The sequence below is a fragment of the Chrysemys picta genome, chromosome 5 (assembly GCF_011386835.1).
Source record: "Chrysemys picta bellii isolate R12L10 chromosome 5, ASM1138683v2, whole genome shotgun sequence".
Classification (NCBI taxonomy): domain Eukaryota; kingdom Metazoa; phylum Chordata; order Testudines; family Emydidae; genus Chrysemys; species Chrysemys picta.
Genome location: NC_088795.1, coordinates 127,462,463 through 127,488,101, shown reverse-complemented (window position 1 = coordinate 127,488,101; position 25,639 = coordinate 127,462,463). Strand labels below are relative to the sequence as shown.

The window sequence follows — 25,639 nt, the reverse complement described above, 5'->3', positions numbered from 1 at the left end:
GGTTGTTGCTGAGTCTAACTTTAACTCCATTTTTGGTTAAATGAGCTTTAGAAAAATGAAATCTTACACATTCTATATCTGCAACTCCTTTTACCTCTTGACATTTCTTTGAGGGTTTTTTTAAGAGAATGGACACAATTTACTATGGTCCATGCCCATGGAACTTTAAGCCACCATTGATGATAGTGAATGATCACTTTTTGAAAATCAACTATTTGTTACAATTAGAAATAAAATGTTTGGGAAACGGAATCTTTTTTTGTAATGCCATCTCAACTTGAAATTTATCCATGGTGATGTATAAATTGGAGAGTACTACAGGTTTGAGACGTGTTTCAAAACTGACATAAATACTTTATATTTCGTAGAGATAGGGGAATGTGGGTGTGGAGGTCAAGCAGGCCCCAAACCGTGGTAAGATCTGTTGTAAGTATTGGAACAGCTTCTGATTTTGTGGGGGCCCTTTTGTCCGGAAAAGCAGTGAACCAAACTACCCAATCAGGGAGGGCAGCTGCAGGCATGAAACTCATTTTTCACTTTTTTTTAAAGACAGAAAAAGTATTCAGTGCTTTGAAATTGAAGATTTGCTTCTGCATTCTTAATGGTAATTAAAATAAGCATTTGTTAATTTTTTTTAACATTTAAGCATACAATCTGATGCAATTTATAAATGCACATGTACTGCATTCTAACTGTAGATAAGTTGTAGTGACGCTTTGCTATCACTTCACAAAGGCCAGCCTTTAAACTTTTTTTAGAAATTTTAAAAATTGAGATACTTTGGCCTGACATTACTTTACTTTAGTTTTACAGAGGGGGGGATATGTATGTATTCCACCTGGATATCTGCAAATTCTTCCATGGACAATGGCCACCACTCTTAACTTGAAAAGAGACCATTTCTTTGGAAGAAAACTCTAGGACAGTAATAACAGGGAACACTTGCAGAACTAACATGAGCAATATATTTTCTGGTTGTGGTGCCTGCAGGTATTGTCTGGCCTTGGTAACTTTCAACACTGATTGTGCCATTTTCTGCCTAAAATAAGTTTTTTAAAAAAGGCTTAATAAGACATCTATAATCATGTTTGATAGCAGTTGAAGAAGTCTGCTAAAGTATCACTTTCCTGATTAATAAGTATAATAGAAGATATTTTTTCATCAGCAAAGCAATTTAAATCTCAAACACTAATCTTACGTTACTTTAAGGAAGCCTAACTTAATTTTATGCTAAGGCTTAATTATTGGCTATAATAAGTTGAAGGACAAGATAAAACAAAAAGTGATTTCTTTTCTGCTTAGCATACCACAGAGCTCTCTAAACCATACAGAGAAAGAAGCTACTGTTTGTACTGTACAGAGAGCAAATGGTGAACATTAAGAAAATAGCAAGCATCTTTGAACCATGTCGTCATTACAATGTCATCATTACATATTTTAAGATATACTATATGTGCCAGTTTTTTAGCTATTTTTTAATATGATGACCGATGGCAAAACCTCATAGCATGATAAGCCAGTTTTATTTCTACATTCATTGACTACTTCTTGCTTTATGGTGGTCTATGTCTAAACATCATTGGTTGCACTTTGCTAGTGATTGGCTAAGGGAAAAGGATAATTATGCTATCTAAGTTGCAGGGGGTGGTTATAATGGTAACAGTGGATAACATTGAAACTATAATTCAGTAATTGTTGACAAGGATCTCTTTGACTGTTGAATATTTATTGCTTTTAAAATATGTATGGAATAAACATAATCAGTACAAATATGTATAGTGTCCTATAATGAAATATCATACATTTTCTATGTTTACTGAGCATTAGTAAAAGTACAGATACAATCATAACAGAAATCAAAAGGAGAATTTGTCACCCGATTCATTTATAATCCAGTTATGCACCCGCAGTACATTTTATTGCTAAATGCTGATGGCAACTGTCACATTCCGCGGTGCAATCCAGAGGTTGTCACCACCTGCCCTGCAATCTTGGGTGCCTCACAATGCTTTGCTGTTGTAACTCCCAACCTGAGCTGCTCACAAACAGCCAGAAATATGTGGGTCGCACCCTGAGTTTATGCGTATAGTTACAGCCCTGGCCCAGCAACTCTGACCCCAGCAGCTTGTCAGCAAGACTTCAGTCACACTCTGACTTCCAGCAGCTTTGGTTACTGCCCGCAGGGTGACCCCAACACACTCCCAGTCCAAACTTTTCCCCAAAAGTGTGCGTTCTTCACTGTTGAGCCCTTTCCTGGGCAGCTCTGATAATAGAGATCTGTTGCCCCATAAGGGGTCAGTATTCAACAGTTTGCTACTTTAAATGGAGTTACCAAGCAGTTCAGTTTATATTAAAAAAATAAAACAAGTTTATTTAACTACAAAGAGAGCGATTTTAAGTGAGTACAAGGTATTAAACTCAGAAATGGTTACAAGAGAAAATGCTTTCTAGTAGTGCAGATTTAGCAAGTTAGATTCGGTTCAAGGTAAAATCCTTACCACATGTTCCTAGCGACGTTGCAGCCAAAAAGGCAGCATGCGAACTGATTTTCAGTGGCACTCACACTGCCTGGGTCCTGGGCACTGATCCGGGGGGCTCTGCATTTTAATTTAATTTTAAATGAAGCGTCTTAAACATTTTAAATCCCTTATTTATTTTACATACAACAATAGATTAGTTATATATTATAGACGTATAGAAAGAGACCTTCTAAAAACATTAAAATGTATTACTGTCACGCGAAACCTTAAATTAGAGTGAATAAATGAAGACTCGGCACACCACTTCTGAAAGGTTGCCGACCCCTGGGCTGGTTCCTTTGCTGTCTTAGCTGAAAGAGAGAGATCGGGAGACAGAACTTAGGAGTTTTTTGCCCCCTCACTTTTTATAGTCCAGTCACCCTTTGAAATGCATTTATCTAGGGGTAACCCTCAGGCAATGTTCATTCCAGCTGTGAGGACAGAGACCTGGAGTCTCATGGTGAAAGAGGTACTCTGTTCTTGTTTGTTAAAATGTAGATCAATCTGTTCCTGTCCCCCTTCATTACCAAAGAATGGCCACTTGAGAGGTGATTGGCAGTCAATGTTGATGACATCTGTCTAGAGATATCAGCTTGTCCTTTGTCTTTGAGAAACTGGTTTATCCATTTCCCAAATTAGTCTGGTAAAACACATTGCAGTAATAATTTCAGCTTATGTTCATAACTTTAATCCGTATTTCATACAGCCAGGGCCAGCTCTGGCTTTTTTGCCGCCCAAGGCAAAAAAGCCTCCTGCCACGCCCCCCTTCCCCCGGAGCGCGGCAGGGGAGGGCGCCGAGCCCGGCTGCGGGCCGCTCTCCCCAATCGGCCGGAGCCCTGGGGGGGGGGAGGGCGGCGAGCCCACCGCGGTTCCGCTCCGCTCTCCCCGGCAGCCAGAGCGCCGGGGGGAGGGCGGCGAGCCCGGCCGGGGCTCCGCTCTCCCCGGCGGTGAGCCCGGCCGGGCCTCCGCTCTCCCCGGCGGCCAAAGCGCCGGGGGGGGGGCGGCGAGCCCGGCCGGGGCTCCGCTCTCCCCGGCGGCCAGAGTCGGAGCGCCGTGCCGCCCCGCTCCAGGTGCCACCCCAAGCACAAGCTTGGTGGGCTGGTGCCTGGAGCCGGCCCTGCATGCAGCCATTACATAAGAATAGTGATTTGTTTCGTTAGTTTTTAAATGATACCTCACAAGGCATATTTGCACAGAGATTATTACAATACTGTGTATGGTTTGATTACAGGGGTTCTCTTGGTCACAACATTATGAAGTGAATAGATTTCCCTTGATAGCACTCATTGTTGATTTATATGGGAAAATACTTGAACATAAAATCATGGGTCTGGTTTTATTATGGGCCAGTCAGTTTTTCCCATTCTTACCCTAGTACTCTGTTAACATAAGGATCTGCCATTAGGTCACCTTACTTCCATTCAGAGGAGTATCATACACACAGTTCTTTTTGAGGCCTCTGTCAAGGTTACTTTGAATTACCGGCAGGGATGCTGACCACACCTACAAAACTTCATCTCATGAATAGTAGTAATAGTCTTCAGTTACACCCTAACTTGGCATCACTTCAGCTTTCATCAATGCAGTGGCAAAGGGAATAATTTTGTTTTATATGCAGGGAGAGGTCAACAAAAGTCTCGTGCTACATCTGATTCTGATTTCACCCTGATGTAAATCAGGAATAACTTCTGTACGTCCATGGATATCACAGGAGGGTAAACTAGTGTGGGAGCAGAATCTGGCCCTTTAATTTATTCCATTATACTGTAATTAATTTGATAAATGATAGTTGAAATTTTAAATTATGTAGTTGTATTGAAAACTTTCTCTGTGGATGTTTTACCAAGTCTTGGCTTAATTTATAGACATTTTGCAGGAGTGGGGAAAGTTTTAGAAAAAGGTTTATACTTACTATTTCTAAGCAAATTATATGCAACTGTGTAAACAGGCCTGTGGCCATGACAACCTCCACTGCAGTTCTGGTTCTTTTTTTCTTAGGTAGTGTCAGTATTTAAAATATCATAAATCTACAAGGAAAAAACCTACATGATAAATGAAAAATAGGATATAAACACAAGTTGGGTAGCTGTATCATTTGTATAAAATCTCAGAATGTTCCCAGCAGGAAGACTGAGCTCACATACTTTCAGCTGTTCTGTTTTAACAGGTGAAAATACCATCTTCTACTCTGACAGTGTCTTTATTCACTCGAGCTATTCTGAATATCTGTCATATTCAGCATATTTAAATTGTACGGTTTGCAGCACATTGCTTTGGAAAGTACATACACTTAAATTTGGTGGAACAAGATCATTTTATGTTAATACAGACATTCCTAGCACTGGATTATTGTGTTAGCAATACACAGAATTGTACAGTTCCCTACAGAGTGTTTTCTTCCTCTAAGTATGAGCTGTCACAGCATGACATATTTATGCAGCTCAGAATAATCTCCGAGAATGCGAATTCAAAATGGACCCAGTTCATCCTAGTTTGAAAACACCCTCCTAAACCCTTTTACCACAGATGCATGAAGAAATCCTTTAATAGCATATGTCTTAAAAAAATACACACATTCAGTTGCATTTGATTAGGTCTGTTTGAGTGTATAAAGCTGATGGTGTACAGCTGTACAGTAACAGTTAAAAGTCTGCCCTATGCAGGTTAATAATAGGTTGTGCTTACCACAAGCAGTGTTTTTTCCCCACTTTCTGTGAGCTGTCTCATGTCACTCAACAAAATGGAATTTTAATACTGTAACTCGTACTTCTTGTTTAGTCACTGGGATCAGTAGGATGTTGCAGTCTGAATAATTGTAGTGCCAATGCAATTGGAAGGCAAAGTTTCGAACTATTAAGGAACTAAAAGAAGCATATGGAAGTGTCAAAACTTTACAAGCTATTGATGGAAATGCCACTAGTTGTAGGTAGCTGTTTGGAACTAGAAAGGCCCAGAGTTTCTTCCTTTTATGTAATTCTGCTAATTAAAGAGTGGGTATCAGACGAGAAAATATTAATGCAAACATCTGTTATAATTGTTCACAAATCATTTTAGTGACACATTGCAAAGCTGAATCACATTGAATGTGATTGTATACAACTGAGCAACTTAATATTTTGAAAAATTAACTGAAGGAAAAGGAATACTCCTAGAAGTCTTAACACTGTACTATGGATTAACTCCATTTCTTATCAGCAGGGACTTTTATTCAGCAAAACTGTAGTGTCACTTCCTGCACCATGTTCTAGTCTAGATTTTTATGCATTTGCTCTGTCTGCAACCTGACAACTCCCTGCTCTTTGTAAGTTCATGGATTGTTTATAGAGAATTAATCCTTAAACTAGAATTACCAAGTATATATCAGTGGAAGGTTGGAGTGACTTTAAAAAAAAATGTAAATTTAATGCTTACAAAAAGTGATGGTTTAATAACACTGGAATCTGCAGCCCTCTGTCCACAAAACAGGCACAAATACGGAAACGTCATTACAAACCTCCCATCTCACATTGCCCTACTCACAACTTCACTGAGGCTGCCAAAGTGGGAGCCAGTTGTGATGCTAGTTCTTCAGATATGGGCGTCAGTGGAAAATGGTCTGTATCCACCAAACTTGTATCACACATACTGCTAAACATAGGTAGAAATATGACTTTGAAACCATCCTTTTCCCCCTCTCTTCCACGCCCCCCTCCCTCCCCCCTTTTAAGGAAGCTTTTCCTGACAGTTCTTAGTTTAAGTAAAGCTTATGTTTAAAAACTAGCTAACTGGAAAATATGGCTGACTTAAGTGTAAAGGCTGAAAGCTTCTGTCTGTTATCGATTTGTTGAGAATGGTGTAGAACAGGGGTAGGCAACCTATGGCACGTGTACCAAAGGCGGCATGCAAGCTGATTTTCAGTGGCACTCACACTGTCCAGGTCCTGGCCACCAGTCCGGGGGGCTCTGCATTTTAATTTAATTTTAAATGAAGCTTCTTAAACATTTTAAAAACCTTATTTACGTTACATACAACAATAGTTTAGTTATATATCATAGACTTATGGAAAGAGACCTTCTAAAAACGTTAAAATGTGTGACTGGCACGCAAAACCTTAAATCAGAGTGAATAAATGAAGACTCAGCACACCACTTCTGAAAGGTTGCTGACCCCTGGTGTAGAAAATAATTTTAAAGGGTTAAATTTTGCTGCTATTATATTCTCACCTGTTCCTTTCCTTATACCTAAAGAGTGATAGAGACCTTTTGCCTCCTAGCTTTCTGTGGTTGTTTTGTGCATGCAAGTGCATACATATGTACATGCCTCCTCCTGAATGAGGTGTGCAATGTGGATCTAGTGCAAAATCCAAACCTTATTAGTTCCAGAGACAGGCCTTAGCCCCAGAGTTTTGAGGGTTTTCTATAAAATGCAACACTGGCTTGAATTCTGAAACTGATCTCCCTCTCTTCCCTCCACCCAACAAGTTTGGGCCCATCATATTTTTCCATTCTTTCTATTAGGCCTAGTACATCTGCTTGGTGTGGGTTTTACTTTCTCTGAATCAGACAGAAGAGACCCGTCAGGAGCCTGTGTAGAAAAGGATGCAAGGAGAGTAGGGTTGAGTGGACAAAGGTACATGAAAAGAAATGGAGGGAGGGAAGGATTGTTGGCAAATGTGTTAATCTGTAAGAAGTATTAGCACTGTTTACAGAGCAGGAAGGCATCAAACTTAAGACAGTTTTAAAATTTGCTCTCTACTTTGACAGTCGTACATCAATGAATAGAGAATCACAGTTTTTGAGAAGACACTGTAACTACTTTATTTGTAGAGGAAAATGCTTCAAAGGGCAAGATGTTTTTAAAATTATGTACATTTTAATATGCATATCACAAATTAGCTCCTAGTTGTAGCTATGAAGAATAGGATTTTATGGAGCAACCTCATTTTGTAAATAAAGCTCAACTGGTCTTACTCTCTTTTTTTCCTTAAGGACTTGGTAAATATTGAGATGTTCTTGACGGCTAAAGAAGTGGAAGAATCTTTGGAAAGGCAAGAAACTATGACTTGCTTGGCTTGGTGTCATGATAACAAATCCAGGCTCAGGAAAATGAAGGTATGGAAGTGTAATGCACAAAGCTTTAACTTAATGTACATTGTCATGGTTGTATGAACTCCTTGAATATTTGATTTAGGCAATTGAGTTTAAATGTTGGGTCTGAATGATGACTTAGCATGTATTAAACTAAAGATCCTAAGTACAAAATAAATCCCTTTAGTATATCTAAATCAGGGCAGTTGTACCCACTTACACCAAGGTTAAATTTAACCCTGAACCTAGGTCCTTTAGATGCAAGATTTTCCTTGTCAAATTACAGTGAAATAACATAACAATATGACCTTGCTTTTTAATGTGATTTACAGAAACTTAAATGCAACGGAGTATAGTCTCATCTTGATGCATGAGGACTTATGTGCATAACTCCTTTGCATCCTGCTGAGAACATACTTCACAGGGTGTATATGAACTTGTCTTTTAAAAATGTGGAGAGCAATTGAAATGCTAAACCTATATCCTCAAGCTTAACACAGTGGGTGAAATTTACTTTATTAAAAAAGTTTTATCCAGCTATGATGCCTTAAAGAAAAGAGTTAACTTGAAATATAAGATGCAATAGTGCTAAGTTAGAATGTAGTTTTCTCAAAAAAGCTGCATGTAATCTAGTAATGAGCAAAGTACATTTCTTTCCAGCCCTTGTACGCCATGAACTGAAGATAAGGAGTCACTCCATGTTTATCCATATATAGTTAGTTTAAATTCCCTTGTCTTTAAAGTTGCTTTTAAAAGTATGCTGTAATCTTTTATAGGGCTTGCAGAAATCTGTTTTAACTGATATTAACCAAAACCCCTGCCTCCCTCAGAAAGGTGTTTTGTGTCTTCTTTGTTTTTTTTAAACTAAGCGCTTTCTTTAACCAAAAATGTCTGAGTGCACTTAATGACAAGCAAAGAGTGACGTTCTCTGTCACTCAGGGGCGCCAAAATGAGAACGAACCGAAGATGGGACGCAAAAGTAAATCGGCCTGTGATTACTCTAAAGAAAATGATGATCTTGTTATGGAAACCATTAAAGGAAAACCAGAATTGGTATGTAAACACTGTTGCATAATTATACTGCTCAAGAAAACCTTGTGTAATGTTAATATGTTAAGTAACGTAAGAAATTAAATCCGAAGTACTCTTAATTTTTTTCATCAGCAATATTCAATGTAAAAATAAAAACTGGGAATAAAACAACTTCCATGTCCCCCCAAAAATCTATTTCTGCAAGCCCTACTTTACATAAAAGCTAAGGCTATGAGAGATCAGAGTTGGAGGAAATCACTATGCTTCTTTTTGAAACACACAGGAATAAATTTCTGTCCAGTGTAAGGCAATTTAGCTGCTTATTAATGTTAACTTGTTAAATCCTTGCCCACCTTCCTGCAAGTCTAACCAAAAGCTAAACTGGAGAAGAAAGGGTGGGGGCGGGGAAGAAGTCCTGCAGTCCCATTGAGTTACCACTCTTGTGAGTAGGGCTGTTAGATTGTGTCAAAATTTGTGCTATATTGTAATGAATCTGAAATCTACTGACTACATAGGGCTTTTTAAGTTCTGACAGTCTATAAAATCCAATTTAGCTATTGGCTTGCAGTTCACTGGAGGACATCTACACTTCTGAAGACTTTTTTTCCATGTATCTTAAAGGGAGGAAGTATAGGTCTAGAATATATTATCTGTATGGGGATGATTACTAAAGAGTGGATCTTTTTTAAAAGATACAAAAAATAAAGTAGTCTAAAATCCCAAATGAGTGATGATGTGCAGAGTTAAGTAACTGGATATTTTAAAACAAAGCATCTGAAAATCAGCTCCTCTGTTTTGTCTGCTAATTCAAATTTCAAGAGTTTTGCCTAGAGCAAAGGTTAAGAGTACAGGACAATGTAACTCTGAAAATCTTGTGGAGTCCTTGCTTCTCTGGACAGTCAGGCTTGAGAGTTTAAAAAGAACCTATTTTCAAACAGAGTTTTCAACAATTACACTTTAAAACTATGTATTCCATCAATGTGATGTTTGAGTTTAAATTTCTTTACAAGTTTCTAATTTAAAAAAAACAAAACAAAAAAAACCAAGGTTGTCATAAATGTGTGCTGCACCAAACAGTTAACTGACCCAAATTTGGAGCAGTTCAAATTCCTGCTGATGTCACTGAGGAATTTCGATATTACTATGCAGATAAACAATAAACAAAAGGCAGCCATTCACTAGAAACATGGGGGGGAGGAAAATGTGTGCTGAATGGAGCAGACAAATTTGTGGAATACATATTTATTTTTCAATTTTCAGAAGGGGTGTGTGTGTTCTTTTTTTTAAAGATAATAAAGTAGTTGACTGTGTCCCTATAACGAAGCATAGTGAATTGTTCTTTTCAGAGAGAGAGACTTTTTTTAAATTCTACATGTTCAAAGTTTTCCTATAGATTTTTGTAAACCTGTGCTGAATTTGATTTAAAGGGACACTGTCAGCTTACTTACCTTTTCCAAAAGCAGGTAAATGCAACTTGATTTTAGTGTGAATAAGATTGTCTTTAGTATGGCTTTTAAAACACTGTTCTGGGTTCTTTGGGGGCAGGAAAAAAGGGCCCTCAGTGAGCTAAAATAACGTGCTGCTTTCATGCTAACACGAACATTCAAGTAAACATTTAGAGACCTCTTTGTCCCAACAATCCTGCACAATTCCATTGTGTCTCATAACTAAGAGGGTTCCTCTGCCTTAAGTATTACTTCATCTCAGAAATTTCTACAGTATGTGCTGTCTTAAAGTTAGAATGTAGTACAAAGCAACACCACTGTCCATTCACACACCCATGAGGATTGTGGCATCCTTTAGTCATCAGGACATAACTGGTCCCAATTACGACAATTTATTTTGGAGGAGGGTGAGGAGTAGGAGGCTTTTTGTTTGCTTTTAGGGAATTTTATGCCAGCATTAAACTATTTTACCTGCATGAATACCTAAAAGCAAGCAAAGTTGCATGCCATTAACACTATTTTGTGGCATACTGAGTACTTTGTGCAATGCTGCTTTGGCCCCATCTTAGACCTTGTCTTGTCTTTAATCTCAGAGCTGTCTGGAGTTCAGCCTCAGGATTCAGGAGTTCATTGAACTCATTCGACAGAACAAGAGACTGGATGCTGTGAGGTATGAAATTAGGATGTTTACCAAGCAATTTTCGTAATAAGAACATATTATGCTTCATAAGAAACATGTGACTGTTACTGAACACCCAGAAGCTCTACTGCAACAAATGGTCTTCTCAGCATTGTTATTATCAAACACTCTCTTGGGATTTACTAGACTACGGTTCATATTGGATTATGTGGAGTTCTAAGCACAGGCTATCATTCTAGATGCACAATTACAAACTTTAAAATGGTTACTGAAAAGAAAACTTTCTGGCTTTGTAAAACTTCAAAATTCAAAAGCAGTTATCAAAAAAAATACTTTTTTACACTGTTGGTTTCTTGGTGTAGACAAATGCTTCTTATAACACACAGTTCAGTTTGCAATTACTATAGTAATCTCGAGTACAAACTAAAAGAGGGTAGATGGGATTGGCTTGCACAGCCAAACTTTCTGTGTCTCAAGGAAAGACGTTTCTCTTTTTATGTGGACTGGTTGGAATCTGATTTAACTTGAACATTTTAACCATAAATGTTCACGTGTGTAAAACTGGATATAGACTGTTTCAGCTCTGAAGCGTTTTTCATTATGTAATCTTTATTAAACCCCATTAAACTTTAGGATTTATTTGAAGTATTTTAGTTGCTTATTAAATGGATTATATTAATACTTTGCATCTCTACAGTGCCTGTTATCTGAGGGTCTCTACTGTGTTACAAAAAATAAGACTCTCTTCACTTCTGTGAGGTATTTAAATGTTATACGTATTTTATGTAGGAAAAGACAGTTCATGCTTGCCCAAGGTCTTATGAGTCAGTGACCGTGCTGGAAATAAAACGGTGAATTCATGACTTGTTGTCCACTATTCTAATCACAAGACAACTTTCTTGTCTCTGGGTAAATACTTCTTTTTTTATTGGGTCAGGAAGTAATGTAAAATGAATACGCATTTGAGTCAGTGGTCTCAATCTAAGGTGTTGGAATAATGTTTCAGAACATGAAACTGATTCTGTTAAAATCAATGGGATGCCTGTGCTGGGACCTTGTGGTATGCAGATATGTGATAATATTTTGAATTATTCTATTACTAAGTTACTGCACAATAAGAAAGGGTGTTTCTGATGAGTTTAGAGTGGTACAGTTATAATTACATGACCGCTTCTACTGCATTTTGTTTACTTAGTGTTGCTTTATAAAATCTTGTTGAAACCAACAGGATATTTGCAGGATACTTGCATCATTTGCTGCCATAACGTTTTTATGGTAGGGATCATGCAGTTGTAATGTATACATGGTGCATCATTGAAACAAATAAAAATTCTCAGCATTTTTAATCAGAACCTCAATTTTTAGATACAGAACACTTTTTTTTTTATTAGATCCAAATGGAATACTGTATTGTCTTCAGAAGGGAGGAAAAAGCAAAGTGGATTCTTAATTCTGGGCTACCTGTGATATTCTAGACTGATGCCCTATTGTAACATTGTGACACTGTTATTGCTATTTTGTCCTGTGTTAACATGTCTGAAATGTGACAAATTATGCTTTCTGCATTATCCAGGTGTTGCATAGTCAATTTGCTTTTTGCATAACCGCCAGCTTCCTGTATCAATGTGCAGCAAGCACTGGAAGAGAGCAAACAAAGCAATTTTGGAATGTGTTTTATTAAGAATACCATAACAATATTCCAATGAAATATACCATATGAATATCATCATAGCCGTTCATCTACAGCTGTGTGTACTGGAGAGAACAGCGTCTGTGCACTGAACTCAGAGTATTTCACAACATTCCTTGTCCTCTAGTTCCTGCTGTGCTTTCGCTTGTTTAGTATTGCAAACCCCAAATGTTTAAAAATCATGCATATTTTTAAAAAATAAACATTGTTTTGGTGTTTACGCTTTGGGGTATAATTGGGTGGCGCTTTCAAGTATTTCTCTGCAACTATGAGGGCTAAACTTTTTTTTCTTTTCATGAAAACTAAGATTCTCACAATCACTGGATTCCAGGAGCTGGGCCTTTAAAAAAACAAAATGAAACCTACCAAATAACATCAGACTTATGATAAACTAGTGAGAGTTGGCAGTGCTGCTAGTCACCCATCTCTTTGAGATGACAGCTGTGAAACTTTTACAGGAATTGGGGGGCCTATTGAGACAATCTGGCTTTCTCCAACCATGGCCTGTCACTGGAGTGATGGTTGGAGTGGACCCCTGCCTGAAGGGGGAAGGTCATAGGACTCCTTTCCCTCTCCTGCGCCACCCAGGAGGGGTGGGAGTTCAGGGGCCCAGTGTTGGCTTCAGCATTTGGGGTATCTACTTTAGTAGATAGGCCATAGCTGCTACATTCTTCTCCTGCCACACACACATCACTCTGGTGGTGGTGTTGGTAGGGCCTCTGGAGCAATGGGTGAGTCAATACCCCATTGAGATTTTATTTTATTTTATTTTATTTATGATGTATAAAAGCTGAGGTTCTAATATAAGCACATGACTCTAGGAGCTAGAGCTCTAGGGATGAGCCTATGGTGTTTGTGACTTAATTAGGACCTGACTAGAATTTCATTTTCTAAAAGACTTTTATGGAGCTCTGGGGATACGGTTTCAAATTCAAAGGTTGTGTGAGATGTAGTGTGACTAGACTTTCCATAGATCTACTCTCAACCATGCTACTGACAAGTAAGAGTGTGTCTGCTGTTGTAACTTGCATGTGAAGAATGCAAGAAAAAGTTAAAGTAGCCCTTAGTAAGTTTGTGCTGGCCTCTTTAAGTCCTGTCTACCTTCTGTTTTCAGCCAGGCACAACAGGTGGATAGTTCCCAGGGTGCATGGGAGCTGCAGACTGCACCTCAAAGCATTATAAGTATATAGGCAGTGTCATCCCTTTGATAAAGCTGAGACCTGGAGGGAGAAGGAGCTGCTCCACCAAAGGACTGCAAAAGAAGCCTTGTAAGGAATTGGGTAACCAATAGGAAGAGCCCATTGTGGAGAGGAAAGTTGGTCTGTATTGGGACTTTAAGAGCCCTAGAGTGCGGCAAGGATGAAGGAAGAGGCCTTGGGTGAAGAAGCAATGTGGACTTGAGGTCACAAGTAGATACCTGCTTCATTCCAGGTGCCCAACACCAGATCTTGTGATGGAAGGCAGGTAGAAGCTCCCCTTCACCCACCCATATGTCATACAGTGTGGGTAAGAGAGATTGGTTTAATTCTTTTAGAGGAGTGTTGAAGCTAATTTAGTCTTAGGTCGTTTCCAACGGGAACGAGGTCATTCTATCTGCTACATGAGTATAACAAAGCTGAGCAGAAATCAAAGACCTGCAGCAGTTTAGACAGACTTTTTAAGTTATGGTTGGACATAATGAAGGGGAGCCTATGAAAGAAAATGGCACTGTAAAGGTATGTAAAAATTACTGCCGTATTGGGAGGTCTCTTCTCAATGAAAATCTCTTTGGGGTAAACTTCAGTATTAGAGCTCTGTTCTTACGTTTCCCAGGCCTAGTTCCAACTCCAGTCAAATATGCTGCTTATTTTAAACTTCCACATCATTTCTTTCCTGCTCAGTCCTATCTCTGCCAAAATCTTCATCTCTCTCTTTCCCCACTCAACCCAATATCACTGCTCAACTTCCTAAGAATCAGCTTTATTTAATTTGTAGAATGTTTTTGTCTTTTAAAACAGGTTTTTTTTTTTAGAAAATGATGCCAGTCTTTACGAGCATGGATACTCCATGTGCTGTCATTTAGACACCAGCTTTGATATGGCTCTCAAATGTAAGAAATAATGTACAACCTTTGTGGGGAAGCATGAAGGGCTCTCAGATAGTCTTGATCTTTTTTTCTGAAGCACATGCCCTCCAGATCTGTTGAGTACAGTGGTGTCTTTGTGCTGTATGGCTTTATTGCCTACTTCTGAATTGCTTCTATGCCAAGCTGGCTGTCCTGCATCCTGACAATGGATAGTCATGCTCTAAAAGCACTATTTTCATTGTTGGGAGTGCAGCTTCCTTATGTTACTCAGAAACCAGACATGGCAGTGGTGTAAGCATAGATAAAGTGGTGATGGGCCCAGAACAGGAGCAAAATGGAGAAGGTGTTTTTATTGTGGGTCTGTGAAAATGTTTTCTTCCTGGCACTGCTTTAGGGCTTGCACTCATGGCTAAATCGGCACTGCTGTGATCGATGCAGTGGTGTCAATATAGCGGGTCTGATAAAGACAAACTAAGTTGATGGCTGAGTGCTCTCCCATCAACCGCTATACTTCACCTCCCCGATAATGGAAGGTAAGTCGGCTGGAGAGTGTGTCCCGCCGACACAGCACAGTGTAGACACCGATGGAAGTTGACCTAAGTTACATCAACTTCAGTTACGTAACTCGCATAACTGAAGTAGCGTAACTTAGGTCTACTCACCGCTTTAGTGTAGACCAGCCCTTAGAAAAGCTTCTTAAGGTTACCCCAGGGTTGGTGGAAGGAGGTTGCTTGAGATATAAAATGTATTTTCTGTTGTTATCAGAGCAAAGTTTGGAACATAAACTGATCTCTTGTTTGACAACACAGTATATTGTCAACACTAAATAACCTAGGCTGGGGTGCACTAGAAAAGTAGGTTGGTTTAACTACATTGGCCAGGGGTGTGTGGTAAAAAAACACCCATGAGCAGTATTAAGCTGACCAAAGTCCCCATGTAGACAGCGCTAGGTCGACGGAAAAATTGTTCCTCTGAACTAGCTACTGCTTCTCGGGATGGTGGATTACCTGCACTGATGGGAGAATCCCTTCCTCGGCTTAGGTAGTGTCTACACTGAAGCGCTACAGCGGCACAGCTCTGCTGCTGTAGCATTTTAAGTGTACACAAGCCCGTAATTCATGATTTGCTGTACTGCCAAACCAAACAAACTAAATGTAGCTGTGTCTTTAAACTGCATTAAGTTGGCTTTGATTTGGTTGCAATTTCAGCAGAATGTTCGTGGAGATTAGGGCTAGACCTTTTCTAAAAACTCACTGTTTGTGCGTGCTGTTGTGTAGAACAAAGAAAATAAATGTTAGCACCAAAGGCTAAAATTCTGTGCAACTTGCTAGTGAGTCCCTTTCCACACTTTCTAGCAGAGAGGAAGTTTAGGTGTGCTGGGTCAACCCAGCCCCGGTGGTGTGCAAAATCGCCCACCCATACATCTTTAGGTAGTGATCTATGAAAGACTCGTGTTGCATCTCTCTCTGGAAGGAGAAGAGTGACAGCAGGGAACCACATTGACATCACAAACTGTTCTTTGGGCTTCTCTTGCTAAAGGTGTCTTGATTGTTTGTGATGGTGGGGAGGATGGTAGTAATTGGTCAGGGGAAAATGGAGTGAAACAGGAACTGATTATAATGAAACAATTCAATAAAAATACAATACACTAACACTATATAGGAGTACATACTGTGTGTAAGTGCGCAAAAATATTTGGGGTGAGTTATAAATTTCTGTAGTTATATTCTTAAGCTATATTGAGGGAGCCTAAAGCATTTGTAACAGTGCCCTTTTGTAAAAGTCCTATAAAATAAATCTAAATGATTAGAACATACATGGAAAATCTTAAAAATAGGCCCCCCCCAAAATTCTAAACATATGGAAAATAAGAGGAGTGTGTGTTAGGGATGGGGAAATCAATTAGATAAAATAAGTAAAAGAAAATAAAAGCTAAAGGTTACGGAAAGCAAGCTGTCAAAGGCAAATGACCATGAGCATACAACTAAACTGCTAAGGCTCGAAACAATAACTGTGTATAGTGGGAAATTGGCAATGGCAAGGAATTGTATAACAAACCTTCCTTCTTCCACAGAACTAATAAGACACTTGCCAGTTGTTACCCTAATCATTTTGGGCCCCAATTTGCAGTGTGCTCTGTTCTTCATTCAGACTCCAAGCAGGCATGGAATAATTTAAAGGATCAGAGCTTTTGCTTGTCTATTGTGTCCTTTTCCCCTCTTTCCTCATTTTGTGCCCTGGCACAAAGCAGTCACAATCAAGAAAAGAAAAGATACTGTGTGTGTGTGTGTGTGTGTGTGTGTGTGCGCAGCACACAGCCTACTGTGGGCACCACACCAGTATGAATAGTATCTAATAATTAAAATAACTTCATTTACAGGGAGCTGTTTAGATATTCACCTGTCTTACAATGAGCACATAAGATTTTCACTAGTCTTTCAGAAGAATGTACTATATTGGAAAAAGAAATGTCCAATATAGTAAAGGGAATTGTTCCCCTTTGTTTCTAATTGCCCAACAGTTGCCCACACCTACACTACAAAGTCAGTGTATGAATTGTCACTTATTTGAAATACTACTTGTGTGGGGTGGGAAGAGGTTCTGTCCTTTATTTAAAGTTTGTGTTTGAATTAATATTTCCTAAGTTGTATAGTATGTCTATAAATTGAGTTATCACCTTAACTTGTTCTGCAAGTGCATATTTTAAATCATTACAGTGGATTTTTAAGGGCAAAGTATATACGTATTCTATATAAAGATATTTAATTGATCCTGAATCGCAACAGATGCAACTGGCAATTAAAACTTTTCCCGTTGTAATAGTTCTGTCTGAATCGTTTTGAGTTTTTTATTCTGACTTAAGAAAAAGGGGAACTGCAGAATGTCTTTGTCTAATTCAGTGCTTTTGATAGCACTGATTCACTCCTAGCACTATGCATTCTGTGTTCAACATCTCACTGCAAGCTCTAAAGAAATTTGCTTTAGAAAATACTGTTAACTAGTGGATATTTTGAACATTTCCTGTCTGATTTGTTAACTTTAAAACAAATATTTTCATGAATAACAAAGAAAATTTGAAAACTAACTGATTTTGGAAGGTGTAGTATAAAAATTCTGATTGCTTTTAGCAAACCACTACCACTTCTGTTTTTATTAGCTTGCTTCTGTTAAGTGCCTGCAGCAGGATTCTTTCTGTATTGTGTCCATGATGCAATAAATAGGTCAGGCATCCATTAGAAAGCAGAAAAAGAGGCTGTTTACCAAGTAGTTTCCTGTATGAGTGGAACTCAGAGAGCTGACATTTTGTTGAAACGCAGCTGGTGTTTAAATAAGTTTGAAAGCTTTGCTTACTGCCTGCTGAGAACCTCTAAAGTGACATATTGCTTTTAGGATACAATTGATGTGAGCTTTAAAAATATATATCTTATTTAATAACAATGTTTGAATTTCTAAAGCTTTTTAGAATATGTGTGCACACTGAGTTGCTCCAAGGTTGTTCGTCAGAGTGCTCTTGAAAGAGCAAGTTTGAAGAATATACAAAAACTGTTTAATGCTAAGGCTGTGACACGAAGGTAGAAAATTCAAAGTTTGGGTTAATACTCTGTGCTTAATTCATGGAGCCTTTTACAAAAATAAAGGCAAAACCTTTTACAAAACATGTGAGGGATATATTAATGCTAACTTCACTCTTTCTGGCTGTTGTCAAACTTTTACACCTATACTTAATTAAATATGCAAAATTTAGGGATTTTCAACACTGTCAGGATGCAAAAGATATATACCCACTAGTGATGGGTAATCATGAGAGGCTTTATTCAGATGCTGATAAAGGCTTTTTGTAACTCAACTAGATCTTAGCTGGGGGCAGGGGGAAATAGTGCTGTGTACACAAGGAGAAAAGGGAGATAGTCCAATTCATTTTCAGATCCATTTTTGCAATAAGACTAGGGTTGGCCAGAGTCTTGGTTTTCCTCATTCTGTTTTTGTTTTCAGAACAGGTGGATAAGTGGAATAACTTCATGGTGCTTTTTCAGTACAAACTTATTTGACTGCTAGTAAAGGGGTTCGAGATAAGAAAGCTGTTCTAACATGGTCCATCGAGCAGAATAAAGAACATGTCCTCCCTGATAATGCTTTACATTCGGTGTTCAGTTATTGCCACTGCCTGATTAATATATTCAGTCATATAGTGCGTAGAGATCCATGTGCCTTGTATATCTTGTAACTGAGTGTACTGCAGCTGTAGTTGGAGTAGTGACTGAAGCGTGAGTTTTCATTTTCTCTTTGATTTTCTCAGTCAAATTTGCTCTGGTTTCTGGTTTTGTGTCAAAGTACACACACACACACGTGCGCACGCTATGATGGCATAGAAGTTATATATAATTACTTCTATGTCATGATAGGTATGTCAACTTCACAGACAAATCAAATAAAAAACCAAGGTCCTTGCCCCCAAAGTTGACAACTCCTCCTGGGATTTGAGCAAACTGCTCTTTCTGCCTATAACACCATGATCTGCAATGAGAATTTAGCAATTTTGGTGATGTATTGGGCAGAATAAATTTATAGCGCATTCTGTCATAGTTGTATTGATTCACCTGTGTTAATGATAGTAAAAACTTGATCCATCAGAAGAGTAAGAGAATGTGGTGTTCAAGCCACTCTGATGTGCCATTTTTACAGTTACTTTCTTGACTGTAGCAGCCCTTTAAAATTTGAACTCAACAGGATAGCCCTAAGAGATACTATAAACATTTCAAGATGATGTCTTCACTGAGTTCTTGGGAAGGAAGGAGTTTCACTTGGCTAGGTTCAGTTAGGAATCTGAGCTTTCATGTGATCAGTTAGTTCAGTATTCTTATCTGCCTGCAGTGTCAATTAAGAATTTAAAGGAGTAGCCAGTATATAATCTTTGGGGTTTTTACTTTAATAGTATAGATGCTGGATGAAGCTCATTGAAATCAGTGGCAAAACTACCACTGATTTCAGTGAGGCCAGAATTTCACTTGCTGTCTTCTGTAGCTGAAGGAATTGTTGTCAGTATGGTGTGATAGGATACAGCCTTTCCTTGAGTGGTAATTATTGATGGTACTTGGTCAGATTGCTGACAAGAGACCTGACTAATCAAAATTACTTTCTTTTTGGATAGAAGTTTAAATATTGTACAACACCCTTCTACCATCCACAGTATTAAATTATCTCTGTATGAGAATCCATCATGTTTGTCTTCTGCTCCAATAACAGTTGCAGAAATTCAGTGAATCAAATCTCATGCTTTATCTTTTCATGGCATGGTATGTATGGGAGCATAAGAGATGAAGTAAGACACCTATGGAAGAGGATTGACAAAGTTGACACAGAGGGATGGAGGCGATAGCCTGCATGCTATTTGTCCCACTAGTTTATCTAATGGTGTTATATCCTTGTGTGGGAGAACTGCCCCTTACTTCACAGCAGGGGCTTTGGAGAGTCGTTGGGCAACAAACTCACCTCCCTTTTCTCAAGGGCTACTTTGCATCTATTTCTAGTCTCCCTTTTTGCCTGGCTGAGTAATGAATTCAGCCCTTAATTGGAGGTGGGGGCCTTAGGAGAGGAGGTTCTAGGAGAGGAAAGATTTAAAAAGGGGGGAGTGGGGAATTTGAGAAGAAACTTATCAGCTGGCAACTACAGAAACAGGACCGCCTTCGTCTTAACCCAGTGTGAGGAAATGTTTGAGATTTTTGTATTGGTTTCTGTTTACTTGCTCCAATCTTCTGCAATATGGAGTAGTCACATTTAAATAGATAAATATAAGAAACAAATAAGCTTTGCTCGCTGGCTTATGCAGATGTACTGAATTGGGAATACTATTTCATTCATGGTTCCCTGAAAAAGACCCTGCATACTCAGCATTAATTCTGGCTTGTTTTTGCATGTGCAGTGAACTTGGGACAGTACTTGATATCCCTATCAGTTTGCCTGGCACATGTAATAGTGAGTGATATTTGATTGGAATGCTCCCACTAAAAGTGAATTATCAAAAAGAAAAAGTCATAATGGGTAGTTTTATAGACTGCTGCTGAACGGAGGTGCCATTTTCCCTTTGGCTCCATAACTAATAACAATAATTCTCAGCTCTTTGAGTGCTGGTCCCCATGTGCGTACCACTGGCTGTACATGCACTCCATGTGCCTGAGACCAGAAAATTCTTGCTAGTAGTGTCTGTTGGTCCTCGGCATTCTCTCTCTCCTTGTGCTGTGATCCAAGGGTATAAGACATGGTGTGGACTGAGACCGAACACTCCAGTGTCCATGGTCTGACCCTTCAGTGTCATTCCTATAAATATTAAACTGTAAATATTGTAAACTCTTCTTAGTTTTGTTAATTTTAGATAGCTAGATTTTGGGGGAGCACCACCCTCTCCCCCTTCCTGGCATGGTACACTGATTAGGCCCGGGATTCATGTCTCCTGCCTGTTCTTTCCCAGTCAGTGATGACCACCAGAGGTGCCTCTGCTGCGTTAGAGGAGCTCATATCTCCACTAAGTGCAGTATCCACCACTCCTTCCCAAACCCATCAAGTGTGGGAGTTTAGGAAGCAACTTGTGGAGCAGGCTATCAGGCCTTAGTCATATCTGAGCTGTGCAGACTCATCTGTATAGCGGGCTGAGGTGTACCAAATGGCAGGCTTCAGTGATTAAAGGTCTCCCCTTCAGCGCCATCAGTAGGAGCAGGACTCAGGACTATTGATACTGAGTAAAGAGAGGCATGAGCATCAGTCAGTACGGTCTTTGGTACTGATGGACAAATGATTACCCCATACATCATCCGTGCCAATTCCAAAGGTTCATAGAGACAGAATTTATCATGTTGACAAAATGTACCACTTTGCAGGACATCACCATTCTGCCAGATCTGGAATCCTCCCCTCTTATCTGAATTGATTCTTCCAAGGGAGATTCTGACACTATCTCGCCACAAATATTATGGAAGAGACTGTTCTTCTATTTCTTCTACCAGCTGGTATCATTCCTCAAACAGTTCTGACAGCAATGGGCTTGGAGATGGATCCCACAGTTTCTTCATCAGGTGAATCTGGCATGGGGGAGAGACTCTCGACACTTCCTCCAAGGGATGTGAGCCTGAATAGAGGCTCCAGAATCTCTGGGGGTCCGTCATGAACACATAAGATGGGATTGCGTCCCCCCCCCCACACACACACACCCCTCTGGGACTTGTGGTACCTTATGCCTTTGAGTCCACTCCCACCCATGATAGATCCCTCTCCCTGGCCTTAGTAGGGACTGCGGAACCTGTACATGCATTATTCTGAATCAGTCTGGTCCCACAAAGACCATCACATCCCTCTCCTCTGAGTAACCAGCCTGAACTATCCCCAGAACCCATGGAGGAAGAAGAACCGGACCCAGTGTTACAGTCAGGTACATAGTCTTCCTCTCCTGACATCATCCTCTTCCTCCCTGCTCCAGCATTAGTCTTCACCAGACAATTATAAGAAATTCAGGAGTTATGAAGGATTGATGATGTCCTTCAGATCTCCTTGGAAGAAGTCAGTCATCCCACAAATTCATGGACATTTTGCAAAGTACAGAATGTACTAGGGTTGCACTCCTAGTCAGCAAGGCTATCCTAGACCCAGCCAAAGAGCTATGGGACACCCCAGCAACATGTGCCCCTTGTTTAATAGGGCAAAGGAGAGATACTTTTTCTCCCATGGGACCAGAATTTCTCTTGACTCATCCTGCCCAAAACTCCCTAGTGATTCAGGCTGATACAGAGAGAAGTAGAAAACCATCTATCAAGTCTGTCCCTATAGACCAGAAAGCCAAATGCTTGGACCTCCTAGGGAGGAAAGCATTCATATCTACCAGCCTCCAATTCTATATAGCCAACTATCAGTCCGCACCACCCCTTATATTCTCTGATCAGAGAACGAGGAGAAAGAGAGCAGAGGGGTGGACCAGCGGACAATACTGGCAAGAATCTTCCGTGCTCAACCACAGGGAGTGCATGTGTACCCACTGTGGAATACAGATAAGGGTCACACATCTCAAAGAATTCCGCTTACAGAAAGTAGGTAACCTTTCTGTTTTTATTAATAGCTTCTTTAAAAAAGCAGCCTGCTCCCTCTCCTCTCCCCCAACCCCCAAAATCCTTTTTATTTTCTATAGGGTATCTGGTAACCTTGATTCTGTGCTTTGTATAATCAATCCCTTTAAAAAGTTATTGCTTTGGTGCAGCTGTGTACTCTTGGCCTCCTAGTTTTCTTTTAATACATTGAGGATTGTCCCCTTTTCCAAGTCATCAAAGTATACTGCTGCTACCATAATACAGTCAGTATTCAGAGAACAATATTTGCCTTCTTGAAATTACTCACCCAAAATAGGGAGATGTGTAGAGTAGAAACAGTCTGTCCTATATGATTTCCATTACGTTGTGGTTTGGGCTGGAAGAGGAAGTGGGCATACTGAAATATTGCTAAAGAGTGTTCTCATGGTATTGATGATGCAGCCAAAACCCAGGGTAATGTGTAGAGTCTTATAAAATTCTTTTTGAACATAACTTTCCAAACCTCAGTTGGAATTCAAGATGAGCAGTGGCAGAATGCTTTCAATTTACAGTAGTATTTTGAAACTGGTTAGCTTTTTTCTTTTTGCATTTTTAAAAATTTTTACTCCTGGGGGAATTCTGCGCCAAAAAATTAAAAATTCTGTGCACAATATTTTAAAATTCTGCAAAAATCTGCATATTTTATTTGTCAAAATAACACAATATAGTCACTCCATTTTCAATTATTTGCTGACAAGTATTGTGAAATAAATTACCAAAATAATTGAAAATGGTGTGATTATGTTGTGTTATTTTGACAATTAAAATATTCATAACTTTGCAGAATTTAAATTTTTAGCACAACATTCCCTCATGAGTACCAGGGTTCTGGGTGCAGGCAGCTCAGTGGGGGGGGGGGTTCTGTGTGCAGGGGGCAATCTGAAGGCACAGGGGGTCAGTGCGGGGTTGTGGGTGCAGGAGGAATGGGACGCTGTAGGGGAGTCCAGGTGAAGGTGATTAGGGCTCAGGGGGTAGGGACTGGGGGAGTGGGGCTTGGTGGTGGTGGGGTCAGGGAACAGCTGGTTGGGGCTCAGTGGGATGGAGGTCTGGGTGTAGGGGCTCCTGATGCAGGGGGTGAGACTTCGCAAGGTGGGGGACTAGGGAGTTCAGTGGGGGAGGGGGGTGCTCCTGATGTGGGAGGGGCTCAGTGGGGGGCTTCCAGGTGCGTGGGTGGGGGAAGGGGTCACTGTATAGGGAGTTGTTCCCCCTGTCCATCCGAACCCCCAGGCTCCCCCACTTAGCCTTACCACCACCCCCATACACCCAGAACCCTCACCACCAAGCCTCACCCCGTGGTGCAGAGCTTCAGCCCTGGCTGCTCTGTGCAGGGGAGGGGGGAACTCCATCTCCGTCCTCCTTCTCCGCCCACCCAGCTGGGACTAACGTCCCTGGGTGGCTCAAGCATCCCCAGACCGCCATCCCTCCAGTGATTTACCTGTCCCCCAGCTGCCGGGGAGGGGTGAGTGAGCACTAGTGCAGCTTCTCTTTGCTTTCCCACAGAAATCATTTTCTGCAAAGAAAACTTGGAGCGGGGAGGAGGGGGGCTTTTTTCTGCTGTGCCGCAGTGGTGCAGAATTTCCCCAGGAGTATAAAATGGACAGAATTATTGCAGCCTAAAGCAAACGTAATACCTTGCACTAACATAACATTTCTGAGCAAAAGCCCTCAAAACACTTTACAAAGATGTTTAATTATTCTCTCCATGTTACAGATGGGAAACCAAGGCACAGAAGTGCCTTGCCCATAGTCAAAGTGAGATGACAGGAATCGATTTCAAGGCCAGAAAGAACCATTGTGATCATCTAGTTTGACCTCCTATAGAACACAGGCCATAAAACTTACCCAAAATAATTCCTAGGGTGTATCTTTTGGAAAAACATTCAGTCTCTGTTTAAAAATTGTCAGAATCCACTATGACACACGGAAAATTGTTCCAGTAATTAATTACCCTCAGTGTTAAAAGTTTACACCTTATTTCCAGTCTGAATTTGTTTAGATTCTGCTTGTAGCCAATGGATCATGTTATGCCTTTCTCTCCTAGAGTCAAGAGCCCATTATTAAATATTTATTCCCTACGTAGGTACTTATAGACTGTAATCAGGTCACCCCTTAACCACAGATCTCCTGACTCTGTCACATGATCATCAGTCCACTAGACCAATCAGCACCGTACTGAAAATAGGGGTTTATGGTGGAAGTACTGAACTAGCTCTGTTAAAGGTTAGCAGATATTACTGTAACTCGCTCACAAATATACTGCTTTGTTTCTTAATTGATTGGTTTTTAAAATTTCAGCTCTGGGGGGGGGGAGAGAACTGGACATTCATAAGATGACTACTTTAAGTGTGCTGTACAGAGGCTTCCTGAGAAAGGTCCTAAAGTATCTGCAAGCCCTAGTAACTTCATGTTTCTCAAGGGGCTTTTAAATGTTAATCCATTCAAACTTTTTTAAAATCACTTTGTTTTACTTTCAATAAGTTATTTTGGTTTGTTCTCTAGCCTTAGTAGACAAAATTTGTTTGAGACACAAGGTGGGTGAGGCAATTGTTATATTTGGACCAAGCAGTGAAGGAGACAGATACAGGGGGAAGCTGATTTAAACACAGATATCTGCTGTGGTGACTGTATTGTCTGGCAACAAACAGAAGTGAAGCTCTGCTCAGAGTACAGAGTGCCTAAGCATTTAAAAGAGCAGGACATGACATTTCTCCACCATATTTTAAAATGCTTCCCAACTATATATACGTTGTCATTATAGCTCAGTGGTTTGAGCGTTGGCCTTCTAAACCCAGGGTTGTGAGTTCAATCCTTGAGGGGGCCATTTAGGGATCTGGGGCAAAAATCTGTCTGGGGATTGGTCCTGCTTTGAGAAGGGGGTTGGACTAGATGACCTCCTGAAGTCCCTTCCAACCCTGATATTCTATGATTCTATGAAAACACAATATAAACTAACTAAAAGTTGTGGGTGGACTACCACAGACTTTCAAGTTGCAAGGGATTATTCTGCCCTGTACTTGCAGTTCACTTGCTAAACAATTTATAAATTCAAGCACACCGCTGATTTTCACACACTC

At 40.0% G+C, this 25,639-nt stretch overlaps 1 protein-coding gene across 10 annotated transcripts in view; it reads left to right on the top strand.

Annotated features, from left to right (window-relative positions):
* The window catches only part of MAEA (macrophage erythroblast attacher, E3 ubiquitin ligase), a 116,962-nt gene that overhangs the window by 76,202 nt on the left and 15,121 nt on the right, over positions 1-25,639 (top strand). For 6 of the 10 annotated variants that reach the window (XM_005292407.5, XM_024106465.3, XM_024106467.3 and 3 more), the window contains 3 exons: positions 7,487-7,609; positions 8,525-8,638; positions 10,656-10,732. In XM_005292407.5, coding sequence (XP_005292464.1) covers positions 7,487-7,609; positions 8,525-8,638; positions 10,656-10,732 — 314 coding nt within the window. The remainder of the gene's footprint in view (positions 1-7,486; positions 7,610-8,524; positions 8,639-10,655; positions 10,733-25,639) is intronic. The other 4 variants (XM_024106466.3, XM_005292408.5, XM_065597214.1 and 1 more) reach the window with 1 other exon arrangement.